Below are 15,616 nucleotides of genomic sequence, written 5' to 3'. Positions count from 1 at the left end.
AAAAATTTGATTCATTCATTGCTATAGGAGAGGAAGAATTTTCTAAACTCGTTAAATCATCTAAATCGACAATGTATGTTAGACCCTATACCGACTAAGCTATTGAAAGAGATACTTCCAGAGGTCATAGATCCTCTTCTTAAAATCATTAATTCATCTTTGTCATTAGGATACGTACCAAAAACTTTTAAGCTGACTATGATTAAACCACTTCCGCAACTTGATCCTACAGAATTAGTCAATTACAGGCCGATCTCGAATCTATCTTTTCTGTCAAAGATACTAGAAAAGGCAGTATCTTCACAACTATGTTACTTTTTAGAAAGAAATGATATCTGCGAGGATTTTCAATCAGTATTTAGACTGTACCATAGTACTGAGACAGCTCTCATTAGAGTCACAAATGATTTGCTCTTATCATCCTTTCGTGGTTGTATCTCTCTATTAGTGTTACTCGATCTTAGTGCTGCATTTGACACTATCGACCACAACATTCTTTTAAATAGACTCGAAAATTATGTTGGTATTAGTGGAATTGCATTAGCATGGTTTAAATCATACTTATCTGACCGTTATCAGTTTGTAACAGTAAATGAAGAGATGTCTAATCGATCAAAAGTTCAGTTTGGTGTACCACAAGGCTCAGTACTAGGACTGTTGCTGTTCACTCTGTACATGCTACCCTTGGGAGATATTATTAGGAAGCATGGAATTAGTTTTCACTGTTATGCTGATGATACTCAGCTCTATATTTCTTCACACCCTGACGAAACTTACCAATTCACAAAATTAACGGAATGCATAGCTGATATAAAAAACTGGATGACTAGCAATTTCCTACTACTTAAAAAACCTACTTCTGAAAAAACAGAGATTCTAATTATTGGACAAAAAAACGTCCTCACGTAATAACCTAGAATACTGTCTAACATGGCTGCTCTGTCAAGTCCTTCTCGTCGGTTAGGAACCTGGGTGTGCTCTTTGATACCAATCTTTCATTTGAAAGTCACGTGTCTGAAAAATGCAGAACAATTAGTTCATGACATCAAGGCTAGATTATTGTAATGCTAATATGGGTGGTTGCCCTGCACGCTTAATAAACAAACCACAATTGGTCCAGGAAGTATGACCATATTAGCCCGGTTCTGTCAACACAGCATTGGCTCCCTATTAAACAACGTATACATTTTTAAATATTGTTGATTACTTACAAAGCACTAAATGGTTTAGCTCCTCAGTAATTGAGCGAGCTCTTAACGCATTATAGTCCTTCACGTCTATTGCGATCTCAAAATACCGGCCAGTTGATAATACCTAGAATATCAAAATCGACTGCTGGTGGTAGATCCTTTTCCTATTTAGCACCAAAACTTTGGAACAATCTTCCTAACATTGTCCGGGAAGCAGACACAATCTGTCAGTTCAAATCTAGACTAAAAACACATCTCTTTGGCCTAGGCTAGCATAAACATAACACATTATAGACTTCTATAATTCAATGTTAGGCTGCATAGATTAGGTCAGCCGGAACCGGGAACACTTCCCCTAAATCCTGATGTACTTGTTACATCATAAGAAGGATGGCGTCTACGCTAATATTAGTCTCTCTGTTTATCTGAGGTTTACCGCAGTCCACCGGCTCCAGGCCGTATCCAGATCTGACGAAGGACCTGCTCCTGGACATGATTACAACGCAGTCCTGAAGTGTCAACCAGTCCCTCCCCTGTGAAGGCCTCCTTCCCTTCCCTTTACCTCAGTACAGATAAAATGTTGTCGGGATAATTCCGGTTCGCGTGGCTACGCATACGGATTATACATTCTGGAAAAAATTCTGGATTATAAATTTTTAAGGCCAGACAAGTAGTTTATTGAGGGTTGATTTGTAAAGAAGGACTACACGACTGCGCACATATATATTCAAACGCGCATACCTTTGGACTGAATACGTAATGCGCATGTGTGCGACATCTGCGTTTCGCGGATTTGCGTTTTTGAGGTTTGCACAGAGATAACAGATAATTGTTTGCACCTTTGAACCTATTTCTGGGAGTGCGTTCTCGAGACACCAGGCACTGTTTTGTGTGGATGGGCGGCCGGAGCGTGTTAAGGGTTTTCCTGTTAGAACGGTGTTGTGTTAGCTAAGTTAATAACTAGGCTAATGATCTTCGTAACGGAAGTGAATCAATCAATCAAAACTAACTTTAGCTGGACAATAACTTTATCCTAGACCTGTTTTAAAGCCTAAACAATCTGTTACGGTAATTTCCTATTATCACGGTAAAGCTGCTTTGAAACAATACATATTGTCAAAAGCGCTATATAAATGAAGGTGACTTGACTTGACTAGTTAACAACACAAGGGGCACTTTAAACCCTATACAGTACATTATACAGGAACAGTTTCTCACCTTGCAAACTCGTGCCACTTCATACTGTAAGTCTGTGATAGTATGGTTTTTGGACTCCAAAACTTCCTAAACAAAAATAAAAGTCACAACTTTTACACATTAAAAGACACATTTTCAAACAGTTCTGTAACACTGATTTATTTATTTCTAAATCAGTAATATAGAACTGGAATTGTACAGGTCCTTTGCATATACTTATATATATAACTATATACTAGGGCTGTCACCGACTAGAGATTTTTGTAGTTGACAGGTAGTAATCTAACTATGCTTGGGAGGGAGGGAGGGGGGTGGGGGGGAGAGTAATGATTATGAATGTGTCGGAAAAAAACAGCAAGGAGACTTACTGAACATTTTAATAATTAATTGGTAAACTAGTGTTTTCTGAGTCAGGGTCAGCTGCAAAGATGAAGTTGACGATGCTGACTCGCCATCTCCGCAGTACAGTGGACACGTCAATAGAGAGAAATGCAAGTTTCAAACGGATAAAAATTAAATAATCAGAGAACATTTGTTTTTGAATTTGAATTGGTTCATTTAAAAGTAGAAATTTCAACTTTATATCTCAAGCATATAGAATATGTTTGTGAGGCAAGTATATGCTTGTAAGAGGCTACATTTACACTAATGCGTTTTCGTTTTTAAAACACATACATACTTTTGTTATGTTTACACCTGCCATCCACACTATTCCGGAGTTTTCGACCCTCGAAAACTGAGACTTTTGCAAACGCTGCAGACCCCATTTAGTCTGAAAACTCCGGGGTTGCGTTTCAGTGTAGATGGATCAAAATGGAGACTTTTGAAAACAAAGACGTGGTTGCCCAAATTCACTTCGTGATTGGGTCTTCTGGCTCACTGCGTATCTTTCCCTTATTCGTCAAGCCCCTATCATATGACCATTACGCTACCGGAAAGACGACAATAACAGCCCAGCCCAACGACTATGTAAACAATAACATGGAGACGGTACTGCAAGTTTAGCTGACTTTGTGGTCCTTTTTAGCAGCTATTGTGCAGTTAAAACTCTACATTTTATAATTCTGCAGCTGCCTACATGCGCAAGAGGCAAGCTATTATTAGAGAAATCGACAACAATCTGCAACTGTTTACAAATGTATACGCATACCCAGTGTGCATGAATGGTCATGTGACATGCGTTTTCGGTCATGTAGTGTGAACTGAGATCTTTTCAGAAACGTAGTGGAAACGCCAGTATGGTGGAGGATTGTTTTAATTTCAAAACACTGTGTTAAAACAAAAACGCACAAGTGTGGACATAGCCAGAGAACGAGTTTTGGTTTATTTTTATGACCTGCTTCAGAAAGAAGTTCACACAGAGACCAAGACAGCTAAAGCGCATCCTGTTTATTTTCTTTATTTTACAAAAGCACAAGATTTGTTGTTATTGTGAGTGTACACAAATAAAAGTAAAATGTATTACTCTTATCTGTATGACCAAAAGTTTAAGTTATCTCTGCATGAACACTTGGATATGCATCAAATAATAGCCCATTAATCCAGGTTAACATTAGAGCTCATGTTGGTTAATGTTAGGCTACAACTTAAATGTTTCAGATGATAGGCCATCTTTGAATAATAGGCGAAAATTTGGATTTCCTGCCCGGCATACTGTAATTACTACATTGACCAGCCGTGTTAACGATCTGTTCGTCACAGGCTGTGACTTCACAACTTCCTATTCTGGAACTAACTGACTAATTAAAATTTGGTCGGCTAAGCCTCTTCTTATCGACTACCGTTTAATCAGCTATTAGGGGGCAGCCCTACTATATATACGCTCATAAATGTACCTCCAGTTTATGGGTGACCACACTGAGGGTAGTAGGGTCCAGGTTGGAAACAGACAGCACCTCACTGAGCTGGGCTTCCTTCTTTTCCAATGTGTCATTGAGTGCACTCAGTTTGCACTCCAGCAGCAGGTTTTTGAAGCCACTTTTCTGCTGAACCTCCAGGATGGCTTTAGTGAACTTCATGTACAATTCGTCTCGCTCCAACTGAACCTGCACAACAATCAAACAATCTTTAGCTCTTACACATGCAGCAGTCCTAATGAATCACTATGAACAGATAAAAACTTTAAGAGACAACTGTTATATAGTATAGTAATGTTATAGAAAAATACAATAAGAACAAAAAATACAATTAATAATTACTTGGCTGAAATGTATTACAGTGTGCACATCAAACAGAGATTCTTGTTATGTCATGGCAGAGATGTTATCAAGACGAAGAGGAAACCTGTTTTTTCCCCCTTGTAAGTTGTCATAACACCATTAAGGCTGATACTTCAGTGCGTTTTAAAGGTCTGATGCTGTTCCTTAAATCACCTTAGTAAATCTCTGCTCCAACACTTCATGCTCCCACTTAAGCTCCTTCAATTCTCTGTCAAATATTTTGAGACGAGCTCTCGTTCTCTGACAGCAGAACACAAAGAACAAGATTTACATACATTACTAAAATTAATTAAAACTTTTGTTATAATTAACATTTAACATTATGCCACAGTTCAGTGTCAGTACAATCCACTAGAATTACTAAATACTACTAAGACCCTGAACATACAGTTAGAGCACTCTTGTCCTTCTCATAGTTGGCAAGCTGTTTCTGAAGCTCTGCGACTTCATGTTTGGCCTTTTGTGGAGACTCTCTAAGCTCCTTATTTTGCTCAAGCACTTCCGCCATCTCTTTATTTCTTTTCTCCTCCTTCCTTTTCATGTCCTTTAACTCTTCCTGCACACATTCCACCAGAAGAGAAAATAAATAAGAACTGACAAATAATCACTTCCTGTACCTCAGCTGGTAGCATTACACCAAGGAACAAACATACTTACATACATACACTGTAGTATTATAGTTTTTTATAGCTTGATTGCCACATACTGTACATAAATGTAGATTTAATAATTGTGAAGATGCAATGATGACTATGAATAAAGTTACTAAAAACAGATCTATGAGAGACACTATGTTATTTGATTTATAATTAATACGAAGAGAACAAATGTGTGTTCACGTGTGCGTTTTCACCTTGAGCGAAGTGATAAAGTCCAGATTTTTGCAGACTATGTCATTGAAGTAGTTTCTGATGTCTCTGAAAGCTTTTTCATGATTCTTCATAAGCATGTTGATGTGGCTGTTCTTTCGCTCCTCGATCTCATGAATCTCCGTCTTGCGTCTTAGTTCTTCCTCCTGACGCAGCTTCTGCATCCTTTTCTCATATTTGGATCCAATTTCTGTGCCAATATTTTAACTCTCATGTTAAATCATTAAAGCAAGCCTTAACTGCCCATAAAACTCTTCACATTCCATTCCATTTTATTTTATTTTATGACACATTTTTCTGTGTATGTGTATGTATTTAACTAAGAATATTTGCTACTCATCAAAGTACTACATAATGTGAAAGTGAAAAAATCCAGAAATTGTATTGAATTAATAACAAAGAACAAAACAAAAATAAAAATAATAAAGTATTTCCTGGTTATTTTTATTTTTTTTATCAATCAACCATGAAGACCAAAGAAGGAGATCTGAGACAAAGTTCTTCAAACAAATGAGCCAATGATGAAAAATAACTTGCAGGGCACTGAATATTATCTACAGTAGAGAAAATCCACACTGATATTGACTTTACCAATGTGAAGCTTCAAGCCACTTGTCCTCCAAAATAGAGTGTTCAGGCACTTAAGAGCACATGCATGCAACAGGAAGTAAGTGTGTAAGAGGTATAATAAATGCAAAGGCTTAGTGCCATTATCACACACTAAATCCACTACATCTCTAATAACTTAAGTCCTGAAGGTTGAGAGGTGGGACCTCCATGGATTGAATTTGTTGGTCCAGTGAATCCCATAGGCCCTGTTTACACCTGGTATTAAGAAGCATTTTTGTCAATCCGATCACACAAGTGGACAGCGCTAAATACAGGCGTAAGTGGGTCCTAAAATGTTTTGAGCTTTTCCATTTTCAACCATTTCCAGACATAGTCGAAAATGCATTCGACCGGCTTGCTTTCATAGTGTAGTAGTGTGTGGGCGAATACGCTCAAACAGCCACAAAAGGCCGCCTACTCTCCGCCTACTGACATGGTGAAACGTTTGTGCTTTTATTATTTCATCCTCTTATACTTTTCTATCCGCCTGACATAATGAAATCATCTGCAAATGATTAACTAGTTGAAAATCTCCCCTCGCTCTACGCTGCTACGTACCTGCTCGTTCTGTGTGCGTGAGAACTGTTTACTCCCACTGACAATCCCACATTGCGCTGCAATGAAACCACACAGACGCATCACGTGGCTGATATTGCACAGACAACTCTTAAAAAAGCAAAGCGACTCTTTTTCTCACGTAATTGTTCTGACTTTAGTAGTAGCTTTGTAAAGAGCCCGAAGACATGTGGGAAATATATATATTAGGGGCGGGGGAAATCGATTTACTAATGAATCGCGATTCTATCTTCTACCGATAACGATTTTCTAAAGTGTTACACTTCTTTAACTTTGCAGTATTACTTAAAGTTATTGACACGTTAGGGTGTTATTAATCACAACATGCCAAGAAAAAGGTTGTGTGGTGTCATTACGATTATTCTACTGCTCCCGATTGCGTTGGAGCCTGCACTATCCCAAATCGTAAATTTCAAACATGTTTGACATTTACAACTCTTGATTGGGCTGCCTGTGATGTGATACCTGTGACAGCAAATGAGAGTGAGCAAGGTTCACCAACCAGATGTTGCGTATTGAGGGCCCTATTTTAACGATCTGAAACGCAAGTATCAAAAGCGAAACGCAAGTAACTTTGTGGGCAGACCTTGGGCTCTGTTGCTATTATACCGGCGGGATAAATGACTCTTGCGCCCAGCGCAAATCTAAAATGGGTTGGTCTGAAGTAGCTACATTACTCATAGGTGTGGTTTGGGCATAATGTGAAATAAACCAATCAGAGCGTCATCTCACATTCCCTTTAAAAGCAGGCGTGCTTGTTCCATGGCGGATTGCTTTTATAACAGCGGATTTGCACGCCAGGAGTGGTTCACAGCCGAGGAGACCAACGTTCTCGTCAGGGCCGTAGAAGACAGAGAAGTGACATTGTATGGGAATGAGAGAAACCCACCCAAATTAGCTTCGCTTAAACAGGCGTATAATAATTTGGGTAAATGTGTAAGCTAGATTTATGCCTATTTTTTCACATCTTCATGGACACCACAATGATTTCCCTTGTGTGGTAATATTTTTCCTTGTAATTATGTATGGTTTGCAAAAATGGGAACTGCAGCGTGTAGATGAGAGAAGCAAAGTGTATGGGCGTTGTGCACACGCTACATTATGGCCAAGCATGCGCCCTTAAAATAGCATCTGAATAGCACCAGGGAACGTTTGTGCCAGAACACGCCTCCTCTTTTCGCTGAACCGCCCCCGGTTCAAGTTCATTCCCTAATTTACCGATGTGCGTCTGTGGAGGGAAAAGTCCGCTGTGCGTCGGGTGCAAAATAGGAAAGATACATGCGTCATGTACAAAGTCAATTGCGCTGGGTGCAAGATAGGGCCCTGAGAATTGAGAAAGAAGACCACCCATATTCTTTTTCTCCTTTGTTTTTCTCACGCCAGAAGAACCAGCTGACGACATCAGATCTCCTCTCACTGTGAAAATGTTACTACAATCGACAGGTGTGTGGTCTCGCGGTCCAGATGAATCTTCTAGTGTGTGCATTCGGAGGAGTATAATGCTAAAAATCGGTTGAAATGCCCTTATGTCTGTGGTCTCCCAGTGTTAAAATCGGTTAAGATTTGAAAATCGTCCCAAGCCTTAGGAGAAAATCGGATGTGTAACAGTATATTAGATCGGTGCATTCATTCTTAAAGGGACAGCAGTAGGGCTGTCAACGAATATTCTAAATTCGAATATATATTCGAATAGTTTGAACAGAATTTCGAAGGTGAAAATGAATATTCGAATGTGGAAAAACACGCCCACAGTAGCAGAGGCGCGGCTGTCTACTTTGCGAGTGCCTGAGGGGTCAGGGACATTTTATTTAACGTTAAACAGAAACATTACTAAAGTGTAGGCTACTGTACTGACTGAATAGATATTGCATGAATAAGGTAGGTTAGATACAGCAGTTTCATGCACTGCAGGCTTCCACTGGTTTGATTATTTACCGTTTCATGTCAAGGAAAGGTTCCATGTTTACCACAGCACAGCTCGCTTGGAGCGTTCAATGTCGGTTCTATATACTGTAAAACTTCAATTAATGTTAAGAATATTTGTTTCAATCACTGAATGAAGCCTGCTATATATATTTGGGACAAGAGTCACGACCTTAAATTGCTTGCACAAAACTCTTGATCAGCACTCAATATTTGTTTATTGTTGTTGTTCATTTAAACTGTTATGCACAGAGAGTGTGAGGGTGGGGGCGAGAGAGAGAAAGAGTGCCTGCGAGTGAGGTCTGCGGTCTTGGCCGTTAGTTGATTTACTTGTTTTTGTGTAGGTAATACGTTGTCAAATATGTTTAAACTTAAATAAACTACCTATACAAGTAGTTATGTCTCTTTGTATTAATTTGTCCTGTTATTGACAAAATGCGCAACCAGATGTTCGAATAGTTCAAATATATGTGTTTTTTTTAGAGGAAATATTCGAACGTCATTTTTGAGCAATTTTGACAGCCCTACACAGCAGCCTCATAAACTGTTGCCGCATGTTTCATTAAAGCTACAATATGTAATTTTTCCGCTGCTAGGGGTCGCTAACCTCTTACAATAACAAAGGCGTAGAATGATGACGCATGAGCGGAATTATGGAACTTGTCGTCATGCTGATGGATCTAATAATGTTTATGGATGAGTGAATACATTGATGTTTTTAACATGAATGTGGTATGAAGAAGGGCATGATTGAGACAGATATCAGCGCCACACGTGAGTCCCGCGGACATAAAGGAATAAGGACATTTCATTCTATCGAACTATTCACTTGGTCTAACGTTACACTTATACTAAACTGCATTTGAGTGTGTTGAAAGTTATAATGTTACTCTATGTGTTAGTTTGTTGGTGGTATGAGACTAGCAGTAAGCTAGATCAACATTAGAATAACATACTGATCATATTCTAACATTTCATCATGTTGAGCAGTAGCGTGTTTACCCACCACGCAAAGCAAAATTGTATGGGGCCCCGTGGGCTTGGGGGCCCCCTACTGGCCACAAGTGGTTAACTCATTTAATGATTGCTTTTGACATTATTCATTAACGTGCGGCCCAGATACACAGAAAGAAACAACCATGTAGCGCGCATCTCCAAGCAGTGCTCAAAAACGTAAGAACACAAAAGAAAATAAATCAAATTCTGAAAGTTTACCAAACAAAGCTTACAACGGTTTTTTTTTTTTTTTGCCTAAAAATCTAATTGAAACATCTGAAGAGGAGGAAGACCCAGCCATGCCGCGGCCGCCCACTGAACATGCTGCGCCCGCACTTGTCACTACTTTTGCCGGCGGCGGAGATGAGTGTCCTGTCTCTGATACCCAGCCCCTACCCAACGATCCGGTGGTAAGCGAAATCTTGCTTTCCAATGACCCAGCGCTTTGGCCTGAGAAAATAACTGACCAACAAAGATGCAGCATTGTCAAAAGGGGACCAGTTCAAATAAAGTATTTCGATTTTCCTCAAAATTGTGATAAAATTCCTTGTTGTTTCACTGCAGATGGTTATTAAGCTGAAAGCTGAAAGGACTATATTTTTGAATATGCAAGAGTTTTTATGTCCTCTACCAAACTGTAGACAATTTTGTGTGCTGTTATGCAGTTCAAAGTAAAATAAATACTGGTTTTATATGCCTCAGTTACTTCTATATACTCAATATTACTGTTGTGCAATTCAAAGGAAAATCTTAGGCAATGTTGGGGCGTGGGGGCCCACAGGGCGTGACTTTGCTTAGGGCCCCCCAAAATGGTAAACACGCCCCTGATGTTGAGCTATATTACATTGATTAGTTTTATGTACATTTGTTCACCTGTCTAATAAAGTACATGCGAGAGCGGCGTCTCTGTCAAGTCGAAGTTAGTCGCGGACGTGGAGCTCTTGGCATCTCGAAAACGCCACACTGATATTGATCCTCAGTTTAGTTCTCCTTTTGTCCCAAAGTCTGCTTGCCATGGGTCCATAATGTTTCAACGAAACAACGCTAGACGCAGTTGTCCACGTCTGTTGCCATGGTTACTATGGCAGTACATGTGGAAACCAGGGATAACGCGGATATTACGTCATTGACAGACGACAATGACCAGGGACGGGCCATTATTTATAATTGCAATTTCTCTGAAATTAAAAATCTTTGGGAACTTTTGGGATATTGTAAGTACACAACTGGCAGGAAATATATCACACTGTGCAAGTGATTTTTGGATATTTTATTACAAAAATCGTACATATTGTACCTTTAATGTTAATAAAAAAAATAAAATAAAAATCACTCTATCAACTGAATCACTTTTGTATCTTTAATATGAATCAATTTATATCTAATTTCTACAGTGAAGACTATAGAATGTTTTATATTTAAAAACAAAAAGTTGATTATTCAATTTCTGTATTTCTAACTACGTTAAAGGGCATGTTGCAGGTTAGAGTACCCAGTAAGCCAATGTATAGAAAAATAATGTAGGAACTAGATTTAAATATAAACATATACTTATAAAACGCTATTTAGGCTTCTGGAGTCTTTTTTGTGAGAAAATTTTACTTCTGCATTTGAAAACCGCCGAACCGGAAGTGACGTAACGGGACGTTACCCTGCACAAAACGCAGTTCATTACAGGCACGGAGGATCGCGCCGTCCTTTTTCTTATTCGGAAACCTGTGGACTCGGTGTCCTGACAGGCCATAATTCACAATCATTTACCACGACGATGATTAATTGAAATACAATAAGCACCAAAAACACACTGAATCATGATCGCTCCAACTGAATACCAACCTACTCCGCACTGAGCGAACGCAGAGCCGGCAAACGACTCCCTCAGGTGACGTCATATGACGCGATGGTGAAAAAACAGCTTTTTCAACACGGTCAAGGAAACTGTCACGTTTCTACTAAATTTGTGCCCTTATGTCTTGCAAAACAATTTTAAATCCTGCATTAACTTTTCATATGGTATTTTCATACAAGTTTATATATTAATTTTGAAAGAAAAAAAACCCTGCAAGATGCCCTTTAAATAAACCTAGGCTACTGTATCTGAAAAAACTTAAAGTTTATTTAATTTGTATTTTTTTTATATTGTATTTGCCCTATTTGCTTCTTTGTTCCTATGTTTAATTTCAAAAATAAAATAGCCTTCCTTCCATTATTACAGAAGACTGCCAGTCAAACAGTATGTGCAATTATTCCAGTCAGCTTAATAATAATAACATTGGGTTGAATAAAATGGGAAGAAAAACAAAATAAATTTCAAGGTTCATGTTTAATTCAGTGGGATTTTTTTCTTCAAGACCTATTAAACTGTCTACCACAGTCAAATAGGAAATGTAACACAAAACAGTAAATTAGAATCAAATCTATGCATATATCGAATCGAAATTTGATTTAAAAACGAGAATCTATTTTTAATCAAATCGTAACCTCAAGAACCAACAATGAAAATAATTTATTAAGTTAGTCAGAATCTGCTTAAAGGATTAGTTCACCCCAAAATGAAAATTTCCTAATAATTTACTCACCCCAATGCCATCCAAGATATCCATGTCTTTCTTTCCTCAGTGGGAGAGAAATTATGTTTTTTGAGGAAAACATTTCTGGATTTTTCTTCTAACAATGTACTTCATTGGTTACCATCGTTTTTAAGTCCAAATCAATGCAGTTTCAAAAGTCTTTGAAGTGTTTAAAAGTGCTGTACGCGATCACAGCTGAAGAAGAGGTTGTTATCTAGCGAAACGATAGGTCATTTAAAAAAAAAAAAAAAAAAAAATTTTTGAGACTTTTTACCTTCAATAGTTCGGATTGAGCTGATCAACAAACGGACAGGGAACTACGTCATCACGTTGAAAGGTCACGCCAAGGGCTAACACAGATGTGTCTCAGAAATAAAACAAGCGGCAGCATAAATACAAATTCAAAAATTGAATTCGCCACATGTGAATTCACTGTGGTGAATTCAAATGCTTTCTTTACTGGATCTCTTAGTGCTGTGTAGTAACAGTGTCGCTTGATCAAGATCGGCTCGCGCTGCACTGACATTGATGGTCCAAACTGATAAACGGTCCGTAAAGCACAAAATAATAGCGCAGTTTCGTTGCACTTTCATTACGCTTGCCATTTAGGCAACGTTGTGTGTGATGACCTGTGTGCATTTGAATGAAAACATTGAGCGCTATAGCGAACATTTTTTATATTGTTACCGACAATGGTGTACCGTCGATACATACCGATACTGTTTTATCGCCCAGCCCTATTAGAACGATATAAAGAAGCACCAATTATATGGGTGTCTTTTGTGAGTATGTGATGGCTTCCTTTTTGTGTATTCACGGGGTGTGCCACCGCTCATTCTAGTTGTAAGGAACTATGTTAATAGCTTAGGCTTCCTCTCATGATGAGAGCTTTTTGAGGCCGCCGCTCATTCACATAAATGGAATGTTAGCGGAGCGCTAAGTGGCAGAATGTCATTCTAGAAAGAATGGAAGTGTTTTATGCTGCCGCTTGTTTTATTTCTGAGACACATCTGTGTTAGCCCTTGGGCTATTAGCCACCTCGGGGTAGAGTAGTTCATCTCCTCCCAAAAAAACATCTTATGTCCAGCCCACGGGCATGTCTGACATTGTTTGGTCTTGAGTACATCGCTCCCCTGAGCTCTGTTTGGATTTTGCAGCCCTCATATGAGACATCTCTGTCTTGATGCTGTGGCTCCACCGAGGCCTCAGGCAGATCCATGCTTACAGGCTGGCCCTCACCAGGGCCGCCGTAGTAGCTGGCCTAGACTATACTAGGGATACTGGAGGTGTTCTGCTAAAGCATTTCTATATGAATGTAGGCTTTTTAAGCATCCCTATATGACAGCCTTCTCCCATGGTGGGAGTCGATCGGCCAAGGCCCGTCCCCTTCTCTGCATTCGGGGGTGAGTAAAGTAATGCAGGTTGGTGCAGAGACATGAGTAGTAAAGACCTAGGGTTAGGCCTTCAATAAGGCCTCCCAGTACAATAGGTCTTTTTTGAGCATGGTTTAGACCACCTTACGCCTCACGAAGAGACTGGTTTGTTGTTTGTCCGACCCCGCCATGCAGAACTGGTATATGGACCCAGGCCGCCAGAATAGGCTCCACTCAGCACGCTGAGCTACCTGCTCGAGCGATGGGTTGTAGGTGGGTGGCTTGCAATCAAGCCCCACTTCCCTAGGCTGGGCGCAGATACGGTTATGTTACCCCTAGAGCCACTGGTAGGCCCAAACCCTGTTGAATCTCAGGGTTAGGTGGTGGTACTCCCCTGTTGATACAGGGTAGGTAGTGAGTACCCCACTCTCAGTTCTCTATTATTCTACCTCGCCCCACTATGGCTCGGGTCGAGCGGGAAGTTCTAACCTTCACTTCCTTTTTTGGGTTTCGAAGTACGCTCCCGTGAAGCCAGAGCATTGCCATGAGCTGATGCCCATGCGTACAGATGGTAGGCCCCTGACTCTGGGGCCTCCATTGAGGCAGAGTGGTGTATGTTGTACTCCCCTTGCTTAAAGTGTGTTGCTTTGTTGCTGAGTACACTGCCTTTGCCAATGTGATTAGGTACCAGGATGCTGTAGGCGCTGCCAACAAAGGCTCCATGGTTAGGTGGTAGGCCTTAGCAGGCCTCCTTGACCAGGCAGCCCCCAAGAGGGCTCTTGAGGCCAGCTTACCTCTGGTGGTTAATTCGTAATAACGGGCAGTAGACTCAACAATGGGTAGTAGGCCTTAACCTGTTAAGCTGCAACCCCACTTTTGAAAAATCCCCAGAAATGACATACCCAAACTGAAACAGATACAGTTCATGATCCCTTTGCACTAAAAACACAAGTATGATCTCATTTGAAAGCTGACACCTGGCAGTTTATTGTAAATGTAGAATTAATTATTGTCATAATGAAAAAAATTGTTTTAAATAGCTTCAAAGTTTTGTAAAGTTATTAGAAATTTATTTTTAACATTTTCATGAAAATATAATTGAAGTTGGCACTGTAGCAATCTAGAAATGCACTGCAGCTAAAGCCATATGTCTGACCATTTTATATTTAAAATATGAAGATGTTAAGTCTAAAACTCTGTATTTAGTTAAATGTTTTTCAAGATCATGTCATGACTTTATTTTGATTAGACTCTAAAATGCTACTGATGTTTAGTCATCAGTCACCCCATTCAGTCTCAGTCTCCCCCTGCACACATTCACACCTCTCCAGCCTGGTTATGACTCTAAATATGCATTTCTTTTGTCTGCATTATAGTTACTAACGACTGGCTATTCACAGGCTATTCATAGAGTTTCAATCCCTAATTTCTTTTATCAAAGTTCTCACTGTATCTAACTGTATCAAATGCCCTTCTGGAATAAAGAAACATTTCAGTAAGCATTCCTATTTAGAAAAAAAAATCATAAAAGAATAACGGCTAGGTGGCAGGTGCACCCAGAGCTAGCTAGCATGTTAGCTTAGCACACCATCAATACACGACAATTTATGAAATTAAAACCATGTTTGTGCTCCAAACTTACTTTATAACGCAAGTCGAGTGTTTTAAATAATCTTCTGTGATCTAATTTGGCTTCAGATAAAAAAATCAGACAGAAAATATATTATTTTATAGTATTCTGCACAATGATAAAGTCTATATAGATTAGCATTACATTATAAATATAATCTATTATTATGAAAATACCTGGCATGGCTTCAAAAACACAGGTAACTCAAATATCATTGCAATCATGTTTATTGTCTTCAAAACATCTTTATCTGCATATTACTGCGATCTCTGATAGCTTTGTGTGTGTTCGTGGCTTCCTGGAATGTCACATGATCATGGCTCTTCTTCATGTTCCATATATGGACTATTATTGTGCATAGGGCGCCCTCAGGCTGTTGGTATGAATTGAAAACACAGTAAATCAGCGTATACAGCGCTCATAATGATTACATCGACGCATTTGGGTATAAATTCAATAAATAT

The 15,616-nt window shown here is 39.3% G+C and overlaps 1 protein-coding gene across 1 annotated transcript in view; it reads right to left on the bottom strand.

Annotated features, from left to right (window-relative positions):
- Positions 1 to 15,616, bottom strand: part of drc4 (dynein regulatory complex subunit 4) — a 48,764-nt gene that overhangs the window by 7,992 nt on the left and 25,156 nt on the right. The window contains exons 6-10 of the mRNA XM_084409648.1: positions 5,460 to 5,665; positions 4,995 to 5,162; positions 4,760 to 4,846; positions 4,223 to 4,432; positions 2,409 to 2,474 (exon numbers count right to left, since the gene is read on the bottom strand). Of these exons, the coding sequence (XP_084265774.1) occupies positions 2,409 to 2,474; positions 4,223 to 4,432; positions 4,760 to 4,846; positions 4,995 to 5,162; positions 5,460 to 5,665 (737 nt within the window). The remainder of the gene's footprint in view (positions 1 to 2,408; positions 2,475 to 4,222; positions 4,433 to 4,759; positions 4,847 to 4,994; positions 5,163 to 5,459; positions 5,666 to 15,616) is intronic.

This window comes from Rutilus rutilus (assembly GCF_951802725.1).
Source record: "Rutilus rutilus genome assembly, chromosome: 5".
Classification (NCBI taxonomy): domain Eukaryota; kingdom Metazoa; phylum Chordata; class Actinopteri; order Cypriniformes; family Leuciscidae; genus Rutilus; species Rutilus rutilus.
This window is presented reverse-complemented; position numbering and strand designations above follow the sequence as displayed.